The sequence below is a fragment of the Notolepis coatsorum genome (assembly GCF_963971535.1).
Source record: "Notolepis coatsorum genome assembly, chromosome: 20".
Lineage (NCBI taxonomy): Eukaryota > Metazoa > Chordata > Actinopteri > Aulopiformes > Paralepididae > Notolepis > Notolepis coatsorum.
The window spans coordinates 8,538,224-8,563,461 of NC_140184.1; the positions used below are offsets into that span (position 1 = coordinate 8,538,224).

General features: G+C 44.7%; 1 protein-coding gene across 1 annotated transcript in view; it reads right to left on the bottom strand.

Moving 5' to 3' along the window:
* Positions 1–25,238, bottom strand: part of pex16 (peroxisomal biogenesis factor 16) — a 37,995-nt gene that overhangs the window by 4,480 nt on the left and 8,277 nt on the right. The window contains exons 5-10 of the mRNA XM_084337492.1: positions 13,713–13,813; positions 10,386–10,466; positions 5,811–5,960; positions 4,763–4,835; positions 4,145–4,264; positions 437–501 (exon numbers count right to left, since the gene is read on the bottom strand). Of these exons, the coding sequence (XP_084193618.1) occupies positions 437–501; positions 4,145–4,264; positions 4,763–4,835; positions 5,811–5,960; positions 10,386–10,466; positions 13,713–13,813 (590 nt within the window). The remainder of the gene's footprint in view (positions 1–436; positions 502–4,144; positions 4,265–4,762; positions 4,836–5,810; positions 5,961–10,385; positions 10,467–13,712; positions 13,814–25,238) is intronic.

Below are 25,238 nucleotides of genomic sequence, written 5' to 3' on the forward strand. Positions count from 1 at the left end.
CGGAAATGTACGGATCTGTTTTTTGCATGTTGACTGGAAGAAACTCACTGACAATCGACAACGTTATTAGATCCATAGCACACAACGGCCCAATGACCATAGCTCCCTCTGGCGTCCAATGTGTTAAAGAAGGTTGATTTAAAAAAATTTTTTTAAAAGACTAATTTAAACAGATTAATTACTTCATTCAAATTGAGGATTTTGTTTGAGGATTTAAAAAAATATATATTATGATTATGTCATAAAATGACGACAGGCATTCAAAGCTTCATTCGAAAACTTCAATAGAAGCTTCGAATGTAAAACAATTACATTCGGTACAGCCCTACTCATTACCAATGCATTAGAGCCATTTACGGAGATTATAAAAACTGAAATGTCTTGAAGATTGGCGTGGATGTAGAAACAGTCAATGTGTAGACAATTAACAGCTTACGTGCTACAAGCCCTACGCCCGGGACGTGGTCAGCCAGGACTCGGAGCAGGAGGAGAATCTTTGTCCTGTAAATAATAAAGAAAGAACAACTGAATGCAGAAATAACCGGTGTATCATTCCACAGTGACATTTCTTCCAGTGCAATACATGTGCTCCTAAACAGGAAAAGGTAGTTTGTTTTGTAGTATTTTTTTTTCTTCTTTTTTTTTTATATAAAAAGGGTATGAAATAGTAAATGGTACATTTATATAGCAGCTTTTATCCAAAGCACACTACAATTTTGTTCCTCACATTCACCCATTCACTCACACACTTGACGGCGGAGGCGACCATGCAAGGTGCCAACCGGCTCATCAGGGTTAAATGTCTTGCTCAAGGACATTTCGACTTCGGTAGAGCGGCCGTCTGGTAATCGGAAAGGTTCCCGGTTGCCAATCACAGGACACAATCGAACCGGGAACCTTCCGATTACCAGACGACCGATGGAGGTTCTGGACAGAAAGCCACACCACCACAACATATAAAGGTTTTAACAGAATGAAAAACAGTCCTTGTGTATTTCTGATGCTCGATTCTTCTCTCACACCGACGTGATATCTTAGAACTAGCTAGCTAGATAACTCTCATTGGGTATTAATTAGGGCTGTCAAAGTTAATGCTTTAACTTGAGATTAATTTCAATTATTTAAAGCATTAAAATTAATCTAGATTAATCTATGGAGTGAAAAATCTTCAATCTTAGCACCGCGGATATAAGAAAGAGGTCTAGCTGAGTCAATGTTGATGGTTTTGTTGAACATTTGTATTTCACAGGAGAGAAACTGTATTCAAAGAAAGCTATTAAAATAGTCTTTGAATCTAAATATACTTTCTTTGTGTTGATTTTACATTAATTCCATGATTTTACTCAAGTAAATATCTGTTACAAGCTTCGGTCTTAAATAGAAAAATGCGATTTTTAATCTAAATTAATTACAGAAAATTGTGAGATTAATTACGGTAGTTACATTTTTTTTTATCTATTGACAGCACTAGTAGTAATACATTGGCTTTCTTCAAGAAACTAAATTGTTCCAAAATATGAGAATAATCAATCATTGGAAATACATAAGGACTGTTGTATTCTGTTGTACATGATGGTTACAATTCCTGTTTACATGTTGTGGCGTGGCTTAAGTCATCCATTCTACATTCATTAGAATCGCAACATACACACACTTACTTTAACCGTTCACTTTAAACACTTTTAAACATCATTTATTTTACATTATTTTACACAGTATTTTATCTATTAATTCGTACACATTTGCACTACCTCTTCTAGCAGTTTAGCATTTTTGTACATTTTAGTTTTGTATATGTTAGCGTTTGGTCTTTTAAAAATGGTAAATGGTGCATTTATATAGCGCTTACATTTTTTTTGTTGTAACTCAAACATTCACACACCGACAACGGAGGCCACCATGCAAGGTGCCGCCCTGCTCATGAGGAGCTGCCTGGGAGAAGCGGGAATCGAACCGGGAACCTTCCGATTACCAGACAACCACTATACCTTGAAGGATATCACTGGTTTTCATATGGTTATAACATGTATGTAATATAGACTGGAGTTTAAATGTGTTAAAACTCTAAGACAGACATTTCTCTGTAGCAGGGCCTGTGGGGGACGAGATAGGAGCCAAGGCCAACCAGTCAGGGAGACGTCAACATTCAGTAAGAGATAGCCGAGAGTGCTAGTAATGATACGTGTATATATGGGTCAGCAGCCGTTGCCATGGAAACGGCTGTCGCTAGGGGTGACGAGATGGCCAAAACAACGTAAGAGCGAAGAGAAACATTGCGCGCGAGAGAGAGACTTTAAGACTTTAAGCTGTTAGTCTTCCGGTAGGGAGCCAGAAGAGTTTTGATAGCGAGACGGACCACACGAGCAGCTGAGCTCCAGCTCCATACGAGGGCTGGGAGGGGGGAGGGGAAAGACCACCAGGTAGAAAGATAGCTACAGGCTAACAGACAGGCTTCAGCTAACGGGACGCGTCCTATTTTTCTACAACGGAGTTCGGCGATTTGCGAATCTGATTGGCCACTGACGTTTCTGGTCATGTGACATGTGCGCCCAATAGCGTGACGAGCTGTGTCTTTGCCCATTTCCGCGTCGAACAGCCTGCAAAGCACCTGGCGTTCTATCGCCTAACCCTAACCCTAACCTTAACCAACTTCGAAAGAGCGCCTAAGCCTAACCAGTGTAGAAACTTGCGGTCCCACGATTGGGCGTACATGTCACATGACCAGAAATTACACTGGCCAATCAGATTCGCAAATCGCCGAACTCCGTTGTAGAAAAATAACAGGCTAACGGTACAGGCCGCAGAACCACTAAAGCGATCGACAGAGATAGAATCTAGTTTCTTATACCACCAAAAGACTTTCATTCTGTACGAGATGCTATGTTTATGGAAATAAACATCCTTTCTGATAAAGAGACGATGACTCCAGTTAAATGTTTGTATTCTGAATAATGAAGTGAAACAATGCAATGCAGTGATCGAGTGTGACCAGTGAAAATGATAAGCATCCTTCTGCTTGTGTCTCCACTTGCAAATGTCCTCCTTCGTAATAAATGTATTACTGGTAGCATATCGATGGCTGAAACGCAAAACCTCCTATCTGCAAGATTTTGGATTTTCGGATTTCACTTTGGATGATGAGAAACGTCCTATCTGCACCCATTCAGTCTGTCTGCAAGATATTTTCCAAAAGCCCAAAGCAGTGTATTGTATTGGGTATTCTTAAAAAAATTACATTCTGCAAGAAAACAGTGTTTTCTCAAACAAGCGAGATGTTCAGATAGGAGGTTTTGCCTTTCAGCCATCGATATGCTACTAAGTTAGCACAGTGTGATCCTGTAGTGGAATACCATAACATTTATGTAATTGATCAGACAAATCAAGTAACGGTTCTAAGACACGCGACTAACTGCCTCGACCAGTCCTTCGTACCAGTGAGCATCAGGCTCCACAACAGTGGGCCGGGTCCGCTGCCAGCAGAACTAACGGCAGCAGAACACGAGAACTACTAGGAAAGTCTGATCACTAAGTGCGTCTTGACTCTTACCACCTAGACTGCACGGACTACAATATATAACGTATGCCCTATATCATGCCAGTTAGGGTACCTTGTGTATACTGCACCTTGTGTATACTGTATACTTACTCATAGTTTATATTCAGATTCAAAGTGTTATTGACCATATTTATTGTAACGTATATATATAACTGATAGGGCATCTGCACCTTTGATTACACTGTTTACTTGCTCATATTCTTATATTCAGAGTTAATTATATTGTTTACACTGCTTAAAATTGTATTGCCTATATTTATGTCTTTCCATTATTACCCTGCCCATACCTGTACTCAGAGAATCTGTCGTAGAAGGAACTTACTCAGAGAATCTGTCGTAGAAGGAACTTACTCAGAGAACCGGTCGTAGAAGGAACTTACGGTACTCAGATAATCGGTCGTAGAAGGAACTTACTCAGATAATCTGTCGTAGAAGGAACTTACTCAGAGAATCGGTCGTAGAAGGAACTTACTCAGAGAATCTGTCGTAGAAGGAACTTACTCAGAGAATCTGTCGTAGAAGGAACTTACTCAGAGAATCTGTCGTAGAAGGAACTTACTCAGAGAATCGGTCGTAGAAGGAACTTACTCAGAGAATCTGTCGTAGAAGGGTGAACGCAGAAGGTAATACAGCAACAGGAAGGCCCTCCTCTTCATCTCTGCTCTTTCCCGTTGAGTCTGGAATTTGGTGTCACTCAGCAAACTAAAACTAGGAAAAAATAATAAAAAAAAAAGGAATATTGAATCAAAACGATCTGCATTGAGAATTTGTGTTGCTGTGTGTGAAAGAAGAGAACCAGGGTGAGGCAGCGGTGTGCAGTGCACCCACCTCAAACCTTCAGAGAAGCAAAGGTTGTGATTGGAGGATCAAGAAAAGAGGGTGTGGTTTGAGAAAGGTCAATTCCACCGAAATTAACATCTAGGTCTTTCTAGATTCCCCAGTCTTCCCTGGCTGTGTGCGGCTGGATGACTTGAATCATCTTTATGGGGAAAAGGAGGCTTTCTTTGGGAAGAAAAGACAGTATTCAAGTCCAAGTCATGTGCAAATGAAAGATATATAATTTGCATGACATCTAGGGGTCATTTAAGTCTTCGTTTTGGTTGCAAAAAGGAAACTCATTTAGTTGGGTCCCAGGTAAAACTTTGGTTAGTAAATTGAGAATAACACATAAAAAGTGCTCAAGTAACTCAAGAAAGTGCTGATTACCTGGAAATATCTAACAGTCCAGATATAAGCCAAGGCTTCCATGACTGTTTCCCACAAAGTCCAAGACTGAGCACTGTGTTCATGGAATTTCGCTTTAAGGAAAATGAAACATTCAAGTGAGTGTCAGCTCAGGCTTTTTTCCCTATTGTTAGGTTTTAGTGAGTTTTTCCTTACCTTCGCGTATTAGCATTTATCTTAAATTTTTTGGACCTTATGGTGTTCTTGTTCTGTTCTTGACTTATTGTTATGTTTTCTTCTTGACTTGTTTAAAGAAGACCTGTACGGCCCATGGGGACATTAACGTGTGTTGTCGGGCCTTATAAATAAATTTGATTTAAGTGAGTGCAAAGATATGCAGCAGCAATAGTAATTTATCACCACTAGATGTCACAAAAAAAATTGGATATTGCAGATCACCACTTCAAGTCAAATAGTATTTTGCAAAGTATTCTTAAGTTTGTTTTAACTTACTTGGGGGTGCAAGATGGGCGGATTTGACCAAATTGGGACAATTCACAATAAGTCAATCACAGAAAAGTATACTACATCGTCTTTCAAATAGTCTACATTTTCGGCACTGAATGAACTGCCTTCCTATGTGGCAAACCCCACACGTGGTGTTCCAAGAAATTTACAACAATCACAGTGTTTGTGAACATTATTTAAAGTGGGTCTGTTAAGCAGTCATGTAGCAAGTGAATAAACTGACAGGGAAGGATACAGTGTACAAGTGAGTAAACTGACATGGAAGGATACAGTGTAAACGTGAATAAACTGACAGGGAAGGATACAGTGTAAAAGTGAATAGATCTACACAGGGAAGGATACAGTGTAAAAGTGAATAAACTGACAGGGAAGGATACAGTGTAAAAGTGAATAGATCTACACAGGGAAGGATACAGTGTACAAGTGAATAGATCTACACAGGGAAGGATACAGTGTACAAGTGAATAGATCTACACAGGGAAGGATACAGTGTACAAGTGAATAGATCTACACAGGGAAGGATACAGTGTAAAAGTGAATAGATCTACACAGGGAAGGATACAGTGTACAAGTGGTCGGCCGATAGACAGGGACTCCGCTATGGTCTCCTGGACCCCCAGGTGTGTGGGTTTGCTGAGGAGCTCCTTCTTCATGCTACTCTTTTTCTTATCTTTATTCGGTGCTCCCCACAACCTGGCCTGCAGAGAGGGAGCTAACAGATGAAGGGGGGGGGGGTTAACGGTGAACAACTGGTGAAGAGGACATCCCTACATCCTGTACCAGCGTTATGGACAAAGAGTTTGACAAAACCAGTTGAAAGACAAACACAGTCAGGATGCAGAAACACACAGAAACAGGTTATAATGACAACAGCCGGACAAATTCAGTCGAAGGACAAACACAGTCGATTTACGATCGAGTGTTTAACCCCAACGTTCCCCGGTCAACGCCGGCCTCAGACATAAAACACAAGAGTCGCTTTGGATAAAAGCATCAGCTAAATGACTAAATGTAAATGTAAGAGTCCCTGAGGTCATGTACTTGCATTGACACGAGGGCGTAACATTTACGCTTTTTAGCTGAACGCTTTTATCCAAAGCGACTTTTAAGTTTTGTACGACAAGTCAGCAGGAAGGGTACAACTCTATCAGCTGAGTAACGGGTTGGGTACCTTTCACATTTGAACCGGTACCTGTGAAACGATACCGGTACCCAACGGTACCTTTTTTCGGGTACTTTAGTCTCTAAAAATGTAATCTACCTACCCCAGTTGTAAAAAAAAAAAAAAAAAAAAAAAATCCAAACTTCAAATAATTTATTATCACATATTATTACATGGCGTTTTTAACATTCGCCAAAATACTTGATTGTGATTGGTCAATAGCGCTCGGTTGCCCCTGACAGCGGTGAATTATTTCTCGATAACTGACCGCTGCTATGGGCAACTCGCAATAATGACCGCTGATAACGGGTAACAGAGCGCTATTGACCAATCACAATCAAGCATTTTGGTCGCAGTCACGAAAGCTGCTCAGCATATGCACAGCTGCACTACATCAGTGCAATCAGACCGGCTGCCGGCGATGATGACAGAGGAGCCACAGAACAACTGCGTCTGCATTTGATCTCGTCTTGTCGATGGTGTAAAATGAATTATGTATATTGTTAGTAAGTTAGCCATGTAATAAGCGGGATAATGTATAGCTCAGCGTTTCCGTTAGCCGGTAATTACCGGTATTTGACCGGCAAAATCTGTTGAAGTCCGACATATTTAATCTCTCCGGTCATAATGTCCGGTGAAAATAATTCCCTCTAAACACAATTAGATTATTTGAATTGTATTAAAATAGGCTAAAATTAAATAGCCTATGCGATGAACGAAACAATCATTACATTTGTCGTTGCTTCACCAAGCAGCCGGTCTAATAATGACATCCTGCAGTGTTGTCAGCGCGAGCTGGCTGCTGATATATTTGCGAGAAGCATGGCTTGGCAGGGTGCAGTACTCCAATTCAGCCATTGGCAATTCAGCTGTTGGGTGGGGGCGCTGCTGCTCTGCTCTGCCTGCTCCATGCTTCACGTAAATATATCAGCAGCCAGCTCGCGCTGACACAGGATGTCATTATTAGACCGGCTGCTTGGTGAAGCAACGACAAATGTAATGATTGTTTCGTTCATCGCATAGGCTATTTAATTTTAGCCTATTTTAATACAATTCAAATAATCAAATTGTGCTTAGAGGGAATTATTTTCACCGGACATTATGAGCAGCACCAAGTCGTTGGGAGGTGGATATATACATCACGGCGCAAACCCACGATAATGTTGCCGTCTCTCTCTGCCAAATTTCTCAGTTCTTCGCTTGATATAATTAATACAAATGTCCAATATAACGGAATTCGTTAGCTCATAAAAATGTGATTATAACAGACTGCTGTTTAATGTCGGGCAGACTGCCCACCGACACCTCAAGTCGGCAGCAGCACGAAGTCTCGAGGGACTTATTTTATTTGGAATATATTAATGACTGTATATACGCAAAAGTAGCCTAGTTTTAAGTTAAAATATTATAAATGCCTTGATGATGTCATTCTTTATATAGGCCTATCAATTGTTTTTAAGCTCAATAAACTCTGACCGGAATTTATCCCATTTGTCCGGTAGATTGAAATCTACCGGACACTCAGACCTGCAAAAAAAAATTCGAACGGAAACCCATAGCTATACTCGGTCATTGTCGCAAAATAATTGACCTTCACTGCGTTTAGAACACCTCGGTGCGGCGCCTCGGTATTCTAAACTCCGTGTCGGTCAATTATTTTGCGACAATGACCTCATTATCCCTTACTTATACAATGGCATGCAAATATCTTGATTCTGATTGGCTGAAACAGTCAAGTTAGCCGTTGTTATTTCGTATAACACACTCCACGTGACCCCAGATCCCTCTCACAACCGAATTATTATAATTTTTTTTTAATGAGTCTGAATGAGTCCGCCATAGATAGACAAATGGAAGTATGAATATATTTTGAACGAATCCTCCAAAAAAGATACAGTCAACTGGAATATGTTAGTTCGTTACACATATGTTGGATTATGTAATTGGTTTGTCATGACCCATTGTGAAACAAAAGAAAAATTACGGACTTTTAAAACAAAAACAAAATGGCCGTATATGAATTTTTTTTGTCAGACTTGGATCTACTATTGGATCTACTTTCTCTGTGGATGGTTGTGAATAAATCTCCATTATGCTTCAATTACTGTGTTTATTGTATAGCAATAAGGTTGGGTGAATTCGGCCATTGTATAAAAGCACAACACTTGAAGTCGTGTGTTATACATTAGATCACGCCTAGGGGGGTCTAACGACCCTCGGCTGCGCGTCGGGCCTAACAACCACCCCTAGGCCTGATCTAATGAGTATAACACACTCCTGCGTGTGATGTAATGCTTAATAATATTGCAGCGAGCGTTGTCTGCATCTAGCTTTGTAAAGTGTAACAACACTTGCAACCGTTTTCGGCTTGCCATTGCCCCGACTGCTTTGTTATTGAATCAAGTAAAATCCTAGGTAAGTGTATATTGTGCGCGTGAACGTTGACGTGAACGTGCGGCACACTTCATAGGTTTCGTTTTGCGGTAAACAAAATATTAACGTCGCCAAAAAAATGAAATAAACATTGTAAAAAAAAATTTTTTTTACAGTACCGAAATGTGGCACAGACGTATCTCACATGAATCGGTACTCGGTAGTACCGACGTGATTCGGTAGGTACCCTTAAAAGTACCTAATTCAGTACCCATCCCTCAATGTTCATAAAAGTGCACCCAGACTTGAGTGCTAATGTGTTGACTGTATGTTAGTATAGTAGGAAGAGTGCATGACTGTATGAATGAATGAATGAATGAAAACTTTATTAACAGATTGCAGAATGGGTACAGTGCAGTACAGCTCAATACATACAATTGTTAAGGGGATGCAGACCAGAGAAAGACTTTCGTCTTGTTTACACCAGGGTCCCCCATTTCCAATTCATCGTAACATATATGACATACATGACATACAGATAGACAGTACTGCTACATCTATACATTTATGACATACCAGATTTGCAATTACAGTACTGTATTTGTGATACAAAAAGAGTCCAGAAAGAAAAGAGTATATACATTAGGCATAGAAACTGTACATTGGATTGGGTAGGTGGGGGTGGGACTGTACATTGGAGGTGGTTGGGGGGGGGTGGGTAGGAGTGGGGGGGGGGGGTTGGGTAGGAGGGGTGGATGGGGGGGGGGGGTTGGGTAGGAGGGGTGGGTGGGGACTGTACATTGGAGGTGGTTGGGTGGGTGGGGGGGGGGGGGTGGGTAGGAGGGGTGGGTGGGGGACACTGTACAACTGTACAAACAACACTGTACATTGGATTATTGACAAGACCATACTTGGTAATTTACTGTACATTGGCGGGGGTTGTGTTCGGACATTTACAGGGGCCAGTTTCGAGTTGCAGTCTCCCTTAGGTGTTTTTTGAGAGTGTTTTTGAAAATGGGTAGTGATTCACATTCCTTTACAGCTTTGGGTAGGGCGTTCCACATTGATGTGGCATAATTGCGAAACGTGTTTAGTCCCTTGTTTGAGCCGAATCTGGGTTTAACATGATTTGTGGAGCTCCCTCTGGTGTTGTGATCGTGGTATTCACTGACCTTTGGGAAGTATTTAGTCATGTACATGGGTACCTTGGTCGTGTAGTGTATCTTGTAGACCAGGCCCATTGCAAGTTGCTGTACTCTGTCGTCTACTCTAAGCCATCCTAGGTTGTCAAAGTGGGCAGGGGTGAGGTGGGTTCTAGGAGTAAGGTCAAGCAGTAGTCTGACCAGTTTGTTTTGAGATGTTTGTAATTTTGTTTTTAGCGCCTTATGAAGGTTTGTTTATTTATTTTTCACTTCACGGAACAGCAGATGGGGCCTGATAACAATCAACGAAAAGGCTGAAAACACTGATTTCGATCAAGGGTAACCGGGAGTTTGAGTCAAAATGTCAGGTCCGTTGAGACGTGATTAAATAAATGATCTTGATTGAATGATTGAATTCTAATTCACTCCAAGCAATTAGGAGATCTGTCCTTAGTCTCACCGCTGCTTAATGGTCTCACCACTCGTCCCGACCGCTGGCCAACAAAGCAGGGGTCATCCTGATGATCGTCATCAGTCTCATCTGTGTAGGGATAGAGGGAGACAGATGATACAGTATATTCATTCATCTTAGCATCTGTGTAGGGATACAGGGAGACAGATGATACAGTATATTCATTCATCTTAGCATCTGTGTAGGTACAGGGAGACAGATGATACAGTATATTCATTCATCTTAGCATCTGTGTAGGGATACAGGGAGACAGATGATACAGTATATTCATTCATCTTAGCATCTGTGTAGGGATACAGGGAGACAGATGATGCAGTATATTCATTCATCTTAGCATCTGTGTAGGGATAGAGGGAGACAGATGTTACAGTATATCCCTTCATCTTAGCATCTGTGTAGGGATACAGGGAGACAGATGATGCAGTATATCCCTTCATCTTATAGGGATAGAGGGAGACAGATGATACAGTATTCATTCATCTTAGCATCTGTGTAGGGATACAGGGAGACAGATGATGCAGTATATCCCTTCATCTTATAGGGATAGAGGGAGACAGATGATACAGTATTCATTCATCTTAGCATCTGTGTAGGGATACAGGGAGACAGATGATACAGTATATTAATTCATCTTAGCATCTTATAGGGATACAGGGAGACAGATGATACAGTATATTCCATCATCTTATAGGGATAGAGGGAGACAGATATTACAGTATATTCCTTCATCTTCCACCATCTAAGATATAGTTGTTGCCTATTGGGCTTTGCCATGTTATAATTATTTGCAGCATATTTATTTTATGCTAAATGCAGTACCTTAGTTTTTCTGGACAATATTTGTCATTTCGTTTTATTAATTTAAACAACATTTGCATAAAGGAAGCATATCTGTCCACTCTCATGTTGATAAACACTTAAAAACACTTTAACCCTTTCACGCATAAAGGATACTACAGTAGACCGCTATTCAAAAGCCATTATCTTGAATATGCATGGGTTTTGATGGCATAGCTGCACATAATCCATTACAGTAGACACTAGTGCAATGCTATTTACACTGCCATCTAGTGGTAAGACATTGTATCTGAGATTCTTTCCCCTTCAACCATGATGGCTGATGACCAGTCATGTTTCTCTGGAGTATCAACCCATTCCTTCTATTCTAGGAATACCTTGCAGGTAAAAAGAAATATTTTAACATCAAGTAACATCTAAGGAGTCATATGTCACTGTTAAATCGTCTAAGTATTGATTTTAGATTGGGAGGAAATCACGATTAAAAACTGATGTTTTTTCATCAGTACATTTCCGTTTTATACCGTTTTGAATACGAGTATAGTTTCGGAGAGTTCTAGTAATTTCAGAGAAATTCCGCGAAAATAGCCATTTACTGGAATACACAAAACACGCCATTTTCCGGCTGATTTATGAATCGTTTTCAAATAAACGCTAGATTATCGAGAGTATTTGTGTTCGTATGCACGATAAAGCGGGCTGAAAAATCATTTAATCGTGCCGTGCTCAGCGCCTAACGCCACACACACACGTTGTGCAATCTTTTTGATTATTTATATTTTATTTTTTTATTATTTTTTAAACAGACATATAAACAAACATGACAACACACGATAAGATATACAAGCATTAATTAACAGTGCATATCCAATGAAATTACCATTAGTCAAATGTCTTATACAGGATATACCCCTAATACCTGTTATCTAAAAACCTACACACATATGCTCCAGCTCGAACCCCCCCCCTCCCGGACCCCCCATTGGATAATCCAACCATTATAACTTGTTCCTAACCAGACATTACCATTATATGCTAGCTTTTATTCTCTCCACCACTTCTAACCACAATGTCATTTTGGATTCATTGAGAAAATTCTTGCTGTAGATATTTCTTGATAAATCACATCGAGATATGTAAGAGTCCAGACCTTCCGGCACATTTTTTCCGGTTGAAACCATCGTGATGCTATCAGCTTTTTAGCCACTGTGATACCGGATAAAACCAATCTCTTTAGCTGTGGAGGTACTTTGCATGTTCAAAGACATCATTCAGCAGTAATACAGAGGGGTGTACAGGTATATCCAGATCCAAGAGATTTGATAATTGCTGGGTCACTTCTTTCCAAAATATCTTAACTGGTGGGCAGTCCCAGTACATGTGCATAAATGTCCCTTCGTCCCCATTTGTACATAGGGAGCATTTGGAGTCTTGTTTAAGACCCATTTTGTTCAGTCTTATAGGAGTTAAGTATGTCCTGTGAATATAGTTAAGATTGATTTGTTGATGGTCCGGGTTCCTTGATGCAAGTCGTACATTTACCCAGGCCTCTTGCCAGTCAAAGTCTGTCTCCAGGTCTGGTATATCCCTCCTCCAGACTGAGTCTAGATGGAGGGTTTCATACGAGGCCGTTAGTAATTGATGATAAAAATCTGAAACAAAACCTCTCGATGTCTCTCTTTCATAGAAAAATTTGTGGTATCTGTGGTGTACAATTGGTATCTTTAATGGAACACCGTGAGCTTTCAAACATGCCAATAACTGTGCGTAATAATAGTATGTGGACCTGGTGAGATTTTTTGCGTATTTCATTGAAACTACAAAAACCCTGTTTGTTGAAAACGTCTCCTAATGAGTGTATGCCTTGCTTTTCCCATCTAGGGAATCTTATAGGTTGTTTTCCAATCAAGAGTGCATTGTTATTGAATAACGGAGTATGATTATGCCATTTATGTGGGATAGAATATTTTTTTTGTGTTTCACGCCATGTCCTGATCGCATGAGTGATTATGGGGCAAAATTTCCGTTCGCATTGCTTAATTGATAATTTGGTGTATACTATGCCCTTCAGCCTATGTGGAGCTACTATATTTTCTTCGAAATTTCTCCAGGATACTGATGCTTGGGGATCAAACCATGTTGTTAGTGGTCTTAAAGTGTATGCCTTAAAGTAGTGGTAGAAATCTGGGAATGCCATACCTCCGTCTGCTTTGTTTCTCTGTGCGGTGGATCAAAATGGTATAAAACGGAAATTAACCGATTAAAAAACAATCCGTTTCGACAATGTTGACTGCAAACAAGTCATTGATAAGCGACGGTCGTATTAGACACATAGCCATAATTTAAGATATAGTTTATGCGTTCACAAATGTGAGCGCTCTGTCATTGAATCGAGCGTCGGCACTCAACAGGGTATATAGGCCTGGCACGGCTGGCACGGAAAGTGTTAAGAAACAAAACAAAAAGGTGTACTCTGTGTTGTTGTTGTAGTTGGAGATGAAAGAACTGACAACTGACCTCCGTTACCAAACTCTACATCTCTGTCCAGAGGGGTCATGGGAGGTGATGTCTGGATGCCAGATTTGTACCACAGCAGGAGCAGCAAACGCAATATTGCCCTGGAAAAAAGAGTGGGAGAAGACTTAGATTAAGTAAATAAACCTTTATTCATACAGAACCTTTCAATAGTTGAATAAAGAGCCTCACAAAGGAAATAATACAAATAAGAAGAGCAGGTATTCCTTAAGAGTTAAGGAGTCTTATAAGAGTCTCTTAAGTTATAGGTCAGCGAATACGTTTATGATGGTTTTCTTGATTCCATTATTTCGTTATTTTATCTTTCGATTTTGGTTTAATTTTGAGTTTTAGTTCAATGAACTATCAGTTTCACTTTGAGTGTTACAGTGGTCATATTTGCACTAGTATCTATTTTGCCATTCCCGGTGTGGGCGGTAGCCATAGCCGCAGGAACTAGGGGTGCTGAGGGAGTGTCAGCACCCCCACGTCCAGGTGCAGCACCCTCTCGCGGCACGAACGGATATTGATGCAAAATAAACCTGTCACATTATTATGAATAATAATGTAATTGGGGTAGGGGAATAAAAGAACATACGCCTATTTTAGAAAATAAATATTCTTAACACTTTAATCGCCGATGACGTGTTTAGACATCATTCCTAGCCATGCTCATTCTGCCGAAGACGCCGTAACTCGTCTTTGATATCAATAATTCAAAAATCTGTGATCGAAATCATATTTCTCCTCCGGAGCCATGAGATGTACTGGTGAGCTCCACTCAACTGTCTAACGGTTCAAGAGCGCCATCCGGTGGCCGATCGGCAGATCGGCCAAGAGGGAGGGGCGCGCCAAACATGAAGTGCTCATCCATAATCCGTCCGGGCAGCGTCTATATTAATCCCAGCCGAATAGTGCAAGAGCGCTTCCGCATTTTGCCCTGATTGGCCGCGGTAACGCCCTCCAAATGCGCATTTTCTTTTCCCCCGCTCAGACGCCGAAATGGAATACATGTATATTATCGCGGCGCGATTCACTCGCAACGCCATAACGTTTTCCCTGTACATTGCAACGTTAACACAACGCAGCTGTCAACTGTACTTTAAATATTATCCAAACGAGGACCACATGTACTTTACATATTATGGAATAAATGTCAATCAATCAATCGCGTACCTCTTAGTTAGCTCAGTTAGCTCCATGTTAGCTCAGTTAGCTCAGCAGTTAGCTCATGTTAGCTCAGTAGTTAGCTTCATGTTAGCTCAGCAGTTAGCTCATGTTAGCTCAGTAGTTAGCTCCATGTTAGCTCAGTAGTTAGCTCAGCAGTTAGCTTCATGTTAGCTCAGTAGTTAGCTTCATGTTAGCTCAGTAGTTGGGATAAAGGAGTCGGAGGCGGTGTATCGAAGTTGAACCTAATTCCTTTATTCAACAGCAGCATAACAACAATGTCAACATAGTCGAATCGATAGGTAGAATTATGTATCGAAGTTGAACCTAATTCCTTTATTCAACAGCAGCATAACAACAATGTCAACGTAGTCTAATCGATAGGTAGGATGATGAATGCTCGAGGCAGGAAGTGCTACACACAATATCGTCCGGGGGGAACTACTATTCCCAACAACAGTTCTGTGTGAATTATGTACAGTCACTACACAATCAATCAATCAATCATGTACCTCTTGCACGGCTGCGGCGCGGCGGCTGGCGTGGCTGAATAACAGTAGCAGTGATCGCCTGCTGCGTCCATCGCGTGTATATATATACCGTATTAGTATTAATAGCATATAGCAATAGCAATATATAGCAATAGCAATAGCATATAGTATTAATGTGATTGACCAGCGTTTAACGCGCCGCATGTATATATATACCGTATTAGTATTAATAGTGTAACTGAGGGGTACAATTCCCTGACTGTATTGATAAGTATGGTATCATTAAACCACTACCGCTTTATGTACTTTAACTACTGGCCACACAGTACATGATATAGATATGATGAACACTTTCCCACCTGATGAAATCAAGTCCACACAAATGTATCCGTCGAATCTTTAATATATAGCAAAGGGTATATACAACGTTCACGTAATGACATTTATGATTTGAATGCACTTGTAAGGCAAATGAGTATTCGTAGGCAAATCAACATTGAATGTCCAATCTCTGGTTACGCAGGAAGCAAGTATACAACCTGGTTCTTTAGGGAACTATAGCGATGGTACTTAATGATTATAGCTGGATACACTAAAGGGGGTCCCGCTGGTTGTAAGTCAGTAGGGGGGGGGGGGGTTAGGAGAGCCGCTGGCGATATCCCATCTGGCCAACGATTTCTTGGGAGAATTCAGAGTGCTGAACACGGTGCCCACAGAACCTTGGTCCACAGATGAATACAGTTGGGCCCTCTTGTAGACGGTAGCTGCGGGTCCACAACGAAGAGACGTGAGGCGACCTCACTCGGGTTAGAGCGCCGTCTCACCTGGACTCCTCTCGGGGGTAGTTCCAACACTTACCAGTGTTGGCTGTTATCCATGGCATAATCAAAGCACCCAAAGCAAGTAGATAATCCAAGCCGTGTAGGGCTCGCCGTCGTCCGGGTAAGGTAATCCAATGTGCAGGTCCACTCGTCCTGGCCCAGAACTCCTCGGATGAAAGCACCACACGTGGTCTGCCCAGCCTGGTTAAGACTCTAGATAACGCGAGGAAAACGATGGGGGTACTGCTCACTTTATAACTCTAACCGAACGATGCACCATACATAATAGACTATTATTAACTTAATAGAAATACGTCCCACTCGACGGTATAGTGCCAAACTATGACAATTCAACTATTAATCCACACGATGTCTCAATGCCATTCTGAGGCCAAGTTGACCATACTGCACCACACGTGTATCGTGGGTGAGGCTTAACGTCTTGCCACTAGGTTGGAGGGTAAAGAACTAAGGGCTAAGGGAAGTTCTACTTTACTTGCGCCATATATATATGCGCTGTGAACAAATAGTACCATTCGTATTTCGGCAGACGTATTCCTACGCGGAACCGGGGCTAGTAACGACATGTTCGTCGGCACGATTGAACTTGAACCAAGGGGCTTGGCTGCTGGCGCCAAGTTCTTGTCCAATGAGAGAATGAAACTATTATGGGCTGTTAGTAGACCAAAGGGATATTCAGTGTATATGTACAAGGAATATACAAGGGATATCAAACGATATACAAATACTATTAAATATATATCCATAAATAAATATATATATTCGGTTTAATCTGATCCTTCACAACAGCCGCCCCCTAATTAGTCCCACCTAATTAGCTAAGCAGAGACAGATTGACCGCACTGTCTACCACTCAAGGTCCGCTGTAAGGGTCAGTCAACTCACAAAGTCATGGGGTCATGGTCGTCATCGATAGTGTCTGGGAGTCTGGGCAGTTCTATTAGCCTCGCCACGGGTCGTGTGTAAGTTCGCCCTTGGACGAGCACCTCAGCTGCTCGGACCTTGCCATCGGCACCGGTGAACACTTTGCTTACGCGGCCAGCCGGCCACATAGCTCTGGGTAGTGACTGGTCGATAATCATGACGACTGTTCCTTCTGTCAAATTGTCTCTCTCTTTTACCCACTTCTGGCGGGTCTGTAGAGACGGTAGGTAGTGGAGTAGAAAGCTGTTCCAAAACTTGTCAGCTAGTACTTGACTGTACCTCCACATTCTTCGGCCGTTCGCTTCTTCAGGCCTGTACATTGTCTGGGGTAGCGCGGGGTCCAGCCGCCCCATCAAGAGTGTGTTGGGGGTGACTGGGTCGACATCTGCTATATCACTGGAGACGTAGCCGAGGGGCTTGGAGTTCAATACTCCCTCGATCTCCGTGAGTACTGTCATTAGGACTTCTTCCGCTACAGTCTGGGCCCCAAGCACGGCGTACAGGGCTGTCTTTATAGAACGTACTTCTCGTTCCCAGGTTCCACCGAAGTGGGGTGCGTTCGGGGGATTAAACTGGAAGTCAATCTGGGATGGAGCGAGGTGGGTCTTAAGTTCTGGGCCCATAGCTTGGAAGCTCTCTCTCAGCTCTCTTTCTCCGCCTTTGAAGTTTGTCCCGTGATCAGACAACAATGTAGACGGTTTTCCTTTCCGTGATGTGAATCTTCGGAAGGCCATAAGGAATGAGTCTGTGCTCATGGTTGGAAGGAGTTCGATATGTATCGCTCTGGTGGTCATGCATTTGAATACAATACCCCACCGCTTCTCGGTTCCTCTTCCTTTCTTTATATACAACGGGCCAAAACAGTCTATGCCTGTGGAGTGGAATGGCTTGTCGCCGAGTCGGAGGCGACAGGGAGGTAGGTCAGCCATCCGGGGTATGCTGGGCTGCGCGCGCCACTTTCGGCAGTCTAGACAGGTTCGCTGGAAGCGTCGCACCGCTTCTCTTCCTTGAAGTATCCAATAGCGACGTCTGATCTCCGCGAAGACTCTCTCTGCTCCTGCGTGGTGTACATCCTCGTCGTATTTCTTTATGATCAGCTCTGTGACCTTGTGTCGGCTGTTCAAGACTATCGGGTACTTAACGTCATCCGGTAGATCGGGGGCTCTCCGCCGACGACCACCCACTCTGATGAGATTATGGGCGTCACTCCCGGGTGCCAGGTGGAGCAGTCTGCTGTCTGATGGGACGGGCTTTCCTCCCTGTAGACAGTCTAGCTCATCGGGGAACGAGTCTCTCTGGGCTCGTTGTAGTAGAAGAAGTTCTGCTTCTTCGTAGTCAGCTGCTGAAATGTCGGCAGTGGGCTGAATCTCTGGGTGGTGCCACAGAAATGTCTTTAGTTGCGCACTCTGTAGGGTGAGGCAGTCATCTATGTTGGGGTCTGTGGAGGCGACTGTGCTCAGTCCACAGAACATAGGTTTCTTGTTCTCAGCCTCCTCTTTACTCGCCTCCCGTGGGGTGGGCGTAGGCCACTCTCCTTCCGGGAGCTTGAGGAACTCTGGTCCGTCACTGTAGATGTTGTGACGGGTGAGGTCATCTAGGGACATTCCCCGGGTGATGACGTCAGCTGGGTTGTGTTTGGTGTCCACATACCGCCAGCTCGCTGCTTCTGTTAACTCTTGAATCTCGGTGACTCTGACTCCCACGAAGACTTTGTATCTGCATGAATCAGACTTGATCCATGTGAGTACTGTCGTGGAATCTGACCACAAGATTGTTCTGTGCACCGGAATGGTGAGTTCACGTTGGATTAACGTGGCTAGATGCGCTCCTGCTAGGGCTGCGCAGAGCTCTAGACGCGGGATAGATTGTTGCTTTCGTGGGGCTATTCTTGAGCGAGCCAGGATGAAAGCAGTGTGTATCTCTCCTCCCTTTTCTTGGGCACGCAAGTAGGCCACCGATCCATAGGCTACTTCGGAGGCGTCACTGAAGACGTGTAGATCCATCTTGCATGTCTCTGGCCTCACTGTGGGTGGGAAGTAGCTGCGGCGTATATTGACGCCTGGGAGTGAGCGGAGCTCCGTCTCTCACTCTCTCCATGTGGAGGCAAGGGGTGCGGGTATTGGGTCGTCCCAGCCCTGGTCCTTGTCCCATAGTGCTCGTACAATCATCTTTGCCCTGGTGGTGTAAGGTAGAATACATCCCAACGGGTCATATTGTCTGGCGAGTGTTCTGTACACACTCCGTCTGGTGGTCGGTATCGCCGTCGACCTTCCCTGCTCCGTGGTCAGGGGTTTGTGTCTATAGTGGAGCGAGTCTGTTTTGAAGCGCCAGACTAGTCCTAGTGTCATTTCTTGGGCTTCTCCTGGGATTGTCGCCATCCAGGTCTCGCTGCTGGCAGCCTTGTCCGCGGGGGAGAGGCTGCGCAATACGTGCGGGTCGCTGCTGGCCCACTGCCTGAGATCAAAGCCGCCTTTGATCAGGGAGGCGCGTAGCTTGAGTAGGAGAGCCTCGGCTTCTTCTTGAGTCGAAACGCTTTGTAAACAGTTGTCCACGTAGAAACTGTTCTTCACACTGTGTCGGACCTCTTCATCTGCTGCTGGGTCCTCTGCGACGTGTTTCTGCAGTGCAAATGTAGCACAGCACGGGCTGCATGTGGTTCCGAAAGGGAGGACTTCCTCTTGATAGATGGCTGGTTGCTCATCCCCGATCCTCTCTCTCCATGGTAACCGCAGCAAGGGCTTCTCCTCTGGGGAGAGGCTGCGTAATACTGGGGGGTCGCTGCTGGCCTGCTGCCGGAGATCAAAGCCGTCTTTGATCAGAGAGGCGCGGAGCAGCGCACGGCGTCGCCAGTCAATCTTCGTTACGTGTCCCGCTGTGATTAGCTTCTCAATCTCAGCGCGGTACACACTCTCTTGAGCGGGGTCTTTGGCTAGGCGCCGCTCTGTGTTCAATAGATACCGCTCCGTAGCTTCTTTCGTGGCGTGAAAGGTGGGCATTCCCTCTCGCCTCAGGAGTGGAGTTGCGTATCTCATCACTCCGCCGACTGTGACTCTCTTTGTCCCTTGCTCGAGGAGGTTTATGGCGTAAATGTCTTCTTTAGAACGAATGTCTTTCTTTTCGTTCTTAAAAGGCATTGTCTCTAGTGTCCATAGCCTCTCGACATGCTGCAGGAGAGTGGTGTCTTCTTCTGTCACTCTGGAGTGGAGGCAGCTAGTGGCTGCTGTTCGGTTGAGAGATTTAGCGAGGGGGCCTTGTAGTGTCCATCCTAGACGGGTCTCGACTGGCGTAGGACAGCCTCTGGGTCCTGTATGGACCCGGTCTATCGGGACTATGAGGTCTGCATGGTCGGAGCCTATCAGCAGGGTCGGGGTGGCGCCGTCTATGAGCGGGATAGGTAGTTGACGCAGGTGCACATATTTATCCATCAGCTTGGCGATGGGGTAGGTGTACTGTGATAGTCCTATTTCTTGGCTGGTGAAAGCATTTGTAATCCTATACCGTCGCTCTGGCTGCCCGCTTGCTGCGATAGTGAAGGAGACATTCTCGCCTTTTATCGTCTTTAAATCTCTTCTTATTGTCCGAATCGTCATTTGGTTCTCGCTCCCCCGCAGTCCCAGCTGGGCCGCAGCGGACGCGAGCAGAAGGGTCTTCTCTGACCCGTCATCAAGGACGGCGTAAGTGTCCATGACTTTATCTTGGTAGCTCAATGTTACACAGACTACCTTTAAGAGCACTTGGGCGCCGCTGCTGCTGGCGGGGTCAATGTACATGACACTTGCCTTGGTGCTGCTCGATGGTGCAGGTGCAGGCTTTCTTCTGTTACTGTCGTGTAGGACATCTAGGTGGGCTCCGTCACACCGACTGCACCTCTTCTTTAGGCGGCACTCGGCTGCCATGTGACTGCGCGCACATCGGTAACAGCGCCTGTTGGACTTTATCCATTGACTCACTTCTTCTGCATTCATCTTTGTGAACAGGTCACATTGTGACAGCCAGTGTTCCTTCTCGCAGTACGGGCACACCATCTTCCACTTCTCTTTTCTCGAGGGGGTACTGTGGTTCTTACTGCTCGGTACTGATTCTGATTGGTGCATGACAGTCACCGATCTTCTTCCATCGTTTATTCTCCTGGGTCCCTCTCTGGAGCTTGGTGTGCTCCGCACGAACGTATCCAGTCGTAAGCTGCTGACTTCTCTCGCCAGGAAGTCGGCTAGATCGAGGAGGGATGGTTCGGGACCGTTAGGATCACGGTGGTCTCTCTGCCGCCTAAAGCGCTCTTGTCTGGCGGGTGGCAGCTTCTCTAAAATCCTCTCGACGTTAGAGTTGGCGTATAGCTCGTGCATACCCTTTTCTCGTTGCGCTCCCAGCATCCCTACCAGGGACTGCACTTTTATAGACAGGTCGTCTAATGAGCGATTGTCTGTTGCTGGGGGTAGGCGGTCAATATGCCTTATCTCTTGGATTACGTAATCCCATATACGTCCATATCTCTGGTCCAGCGCTGCTAGAGCCGCGGTGTATGGGGTCGTAGAGGTGGCATAGGCTAGCGCTATATTGTGCGCTCGGGGTACTTTCAGGTGCTTCAGTAATATTGCATACTTGTGACGTTCATCAACGACATCCACCATCATTGTCTCTAAGCACATTCGGAGCTCCGTGTACTGTGCCCGATTCTCATGGGTGAAGTCTGGGATGGTCGGTGTGGCAATGTATGACGCCGTGGATGGCTGATACATCGGCGAGCGTTGGGGGAGAGGCCTCCTAGGCGAGTCTCCTCTTGCGCCTCTCTGTGGGCTGGTACCGGCAGGGTACCATGGCCCGCTGGTCCAGGTGCTATTCCTCGGGGCTGGTCGTGCGTCGTGCTCACCCGTGAATAGAGTCGGGGGTCTGTAGCGCAGCGCCGCGGGGGTATAGCCTGGGCTGTACTGGACCTCCTGGTCCGGTGGAGTACTGTGCTGTCGTCGGGCTTGGTTCTCCTCCTCTCCCTCTTCTTCTTCTATCAGGTCCTCTAGATCCTGTAGTCGTTTATTTAGCTTCTCCGCAGTGTATGCTGCTCCTTCCTTGTAGCTGGGTCTCGCTTGGACCGGTCGGGGAAGGGGGTTTGCGGGGGGTATAGGCTTGGTCTGTTGGTCAAGTTCAGGGTCGCTTGCTCGGTTAGGAGACGCTGCCCTTGACTGTTGTCTCGACGAGTTCCTTGAACCCCTGGCGGAGGGAGAGGGTGTTGCCTTGAGGATCAGCTGCTCCATTAGTTGCGCTTGTAGCTTGTCGCGCTCGGCTTGTAGTCTGTCGCGCTCGGTTTCGCGCTGGATGAGAGCGAGGTCGCGCTCTGCTTCTCTTTGGGCACCGGCAGCGGCACGCTGGGTGTCTGCTCGGTCTCTTGCCATATTCTCTTCCGTCTGAAGGCGTCTCATCTCCAGGCGTATGCGCTCTTCTTCGCTCCGTTGCTGTGTCTGGAGTCGATCGCGTTCACCCTGAAGTCGATCGCGTTCACCCTGGAGTCGATCGCGTTCGGTAGAGGCTGTCAGGCTGACGAGGAACGCCTGTGATAGCATCCTCTCCGCTTCGCTGGGGGAAGACGGTTGTAGAGGTGAGCCGCTCCTGGCGGTACTCGTTGGGGAGTCCTGGAGCTCTATTTCCTCTGCGCTCTCCTCCTCTTCTTCCGTGCAGAGTTCTCTCTCTGTAGGGTTGTCTTCCTCCCAGGGCTGGTCGGGGACTACTTCTTCGGTATTGGCGGGGGGTAAAGGCATGTCAGCTCCCTCCTGGTCCCCACCGTGAGCTTGGTCAGTTACATTAGAACCCACTAGGGCCTCTGTGGTCGGGGTAACCTGGTCGTTAAGGTCAGACATAATTTTACTTTCTACTTTTACCGCGTTTACCGTTTGTAGAAGGCTAGGTAGTTGACTGACAGCGTAATCCTCTAAGTACGGAGGTGGCTGTCGTCTGCGCCGCGGGCGTTCTACGTTAGGAGGACCGTTTCGTGGAGTGTTCATCATAGGCCATTTCAATATTAATAACACTATATTAATATTACACTAGTTACCATCCGGCTCGAAGGACCAATTGTAACTGAGGGGTACAATTCCCTGACTGTATTGATAAGTATGGTATCATTAAACCACTACCGCTTTATGTACTTTAACTACTGGCCACACAGTACATGATATAGATATGATGAACACTTTCCCACCTGATGAAATCAAGTCCACACAAATGTATCCGTCGAATCTTTAATATATAGCAAAGGGTATATACAACGTTCACGTAATGACATTTATGATTTGAATGCACTTGTAAGGCAAATGAGTATTCGTAGGCAAATCAACATTGAATGTCCAATCTCTGGTTACGCAGGAAGCAAGTATACAACCTGGTTCTTTAGGGAACTATAGCGATGGTACTTAATGATTATAGCTGGATACACTAAAGGGGGTCCCGCTGGTTGTAAGTCAGTAGGGGGGGGGGGGGGGTTAGGAGAGCCGCTGGCGATATCCCATCTGGCCAACGATTTCTTGGGAGAATTCAGAGTGCTGAACACGGTGCCCACAGAACCTTGGTCCACAGATGAATACAGTTGGGCCCTCTTGTAGACGGTAGCTGCCGGTCCACAACGAAGAGACGTGAGGCGACCTCACTCGGGTTAGAGCGCCGTCTCACCTGGACTCCTCTCGGGGGTAGTTCCAACACTTACCAGTGTTGGCTGTTATCCATGGCATAATCAAAGCACCCAAAGCAAGTAGATAATCCAAGCCGTGTAGGGCTCGCCGTCGTCCGGGTAAGGTAATCCAATGTGCAGGTCCACTCGTCCTGGCCCAGAACTCCTCGGATGAAAGCACCACACGTGGTCTGCCCAGCCTGGTTAAGACTCTAGATAACGCGAGGAAAACGATGGGGGTACTGCTCACTTTATAACTCTAACCGAACGATGCACCATACATAATAGACTATTATTAACTTAATAGAAATACGTCCCACTCGACGGTATAGTGCCAAACTATGACAATTCAACTATTAATCCACACGATGTCTCAATGCCATTCTGAGGCCAAGTTGACCATACTGCACCACACGTGTATCGTGGGTGAGGCTTAACGTCTTGCCACTAGGTTGGAGGGTAAAGAACTAAGGGCTAAGGGAAGTTCTACTTTACTTGCGCCATATATATATGCGCTGTGAACAAATAGTACCATTCGTATTTCGGCAGACGTATTCCTACGCGGAACCGGGGCTAGTAACGACATGTTCGTCGGCACGATTGAACTTGAACCAAGGGGCTTGGCTGCTGGCGCCAAGTTCTTGTCCAATGAGAGAATGAAACTATTATGGGCTGTTAGTAGACCAAAGGGATATTCAGTGTATATGTACAAGGAATATACAAGGGATATCAAACGATATACAAATACTATTAAATATATATCCATAAATAAATATATATATTCGGTTTAATCTGATCCTTCACAACAAATTGCATATAGCAATAGCAATATATAGCAATAGCAATAGCATATAGTATTAATGTGATTGACCAGCGTTTAATATGGCGCGTTCTGGCATCTGTGATTAGTGTTGAATGGGGGTCTCGCGTCGAACCAAGCGGCGACCGCATGCGCGGCGAGCACCTGGGTGAAGGAAAAGGAAATGCGCATTACCATACTGGCGTATGGCGAAGCATGCGGAAGCGCTCTTGCACTCTTCGGCTGGGATTAATATAGACGCGTCCGGGCACTCGCGATCGGTAGCCTGACTCCATCTCAACACACTGGATGATCAATCGCTCGCCCTAACTCAATAAACAACGTTATTTGGACGTATATAGTATTATACAACCTGGAAATGGTTCATCAGGATCAACATCCCATAATCGAAAACTGTCTACTCCACGCCGATCGTCCAACGGCGCGAGGAACATACGGTAAGATCCAGCGTTATTTTCTAACGTATTCCATATAAACTGCTCTGATGACCATATGACCCACACTAGACGAATGGTATAACGTTGCCCACGGAATTATAAACGCCCCCTCGCCCATCCGGTCAATATTAGATGATATGTAGTAACTTCTAGAACCACGTCCAGTTGAAATTTTTTATCTCGCGCCGATTGCTAT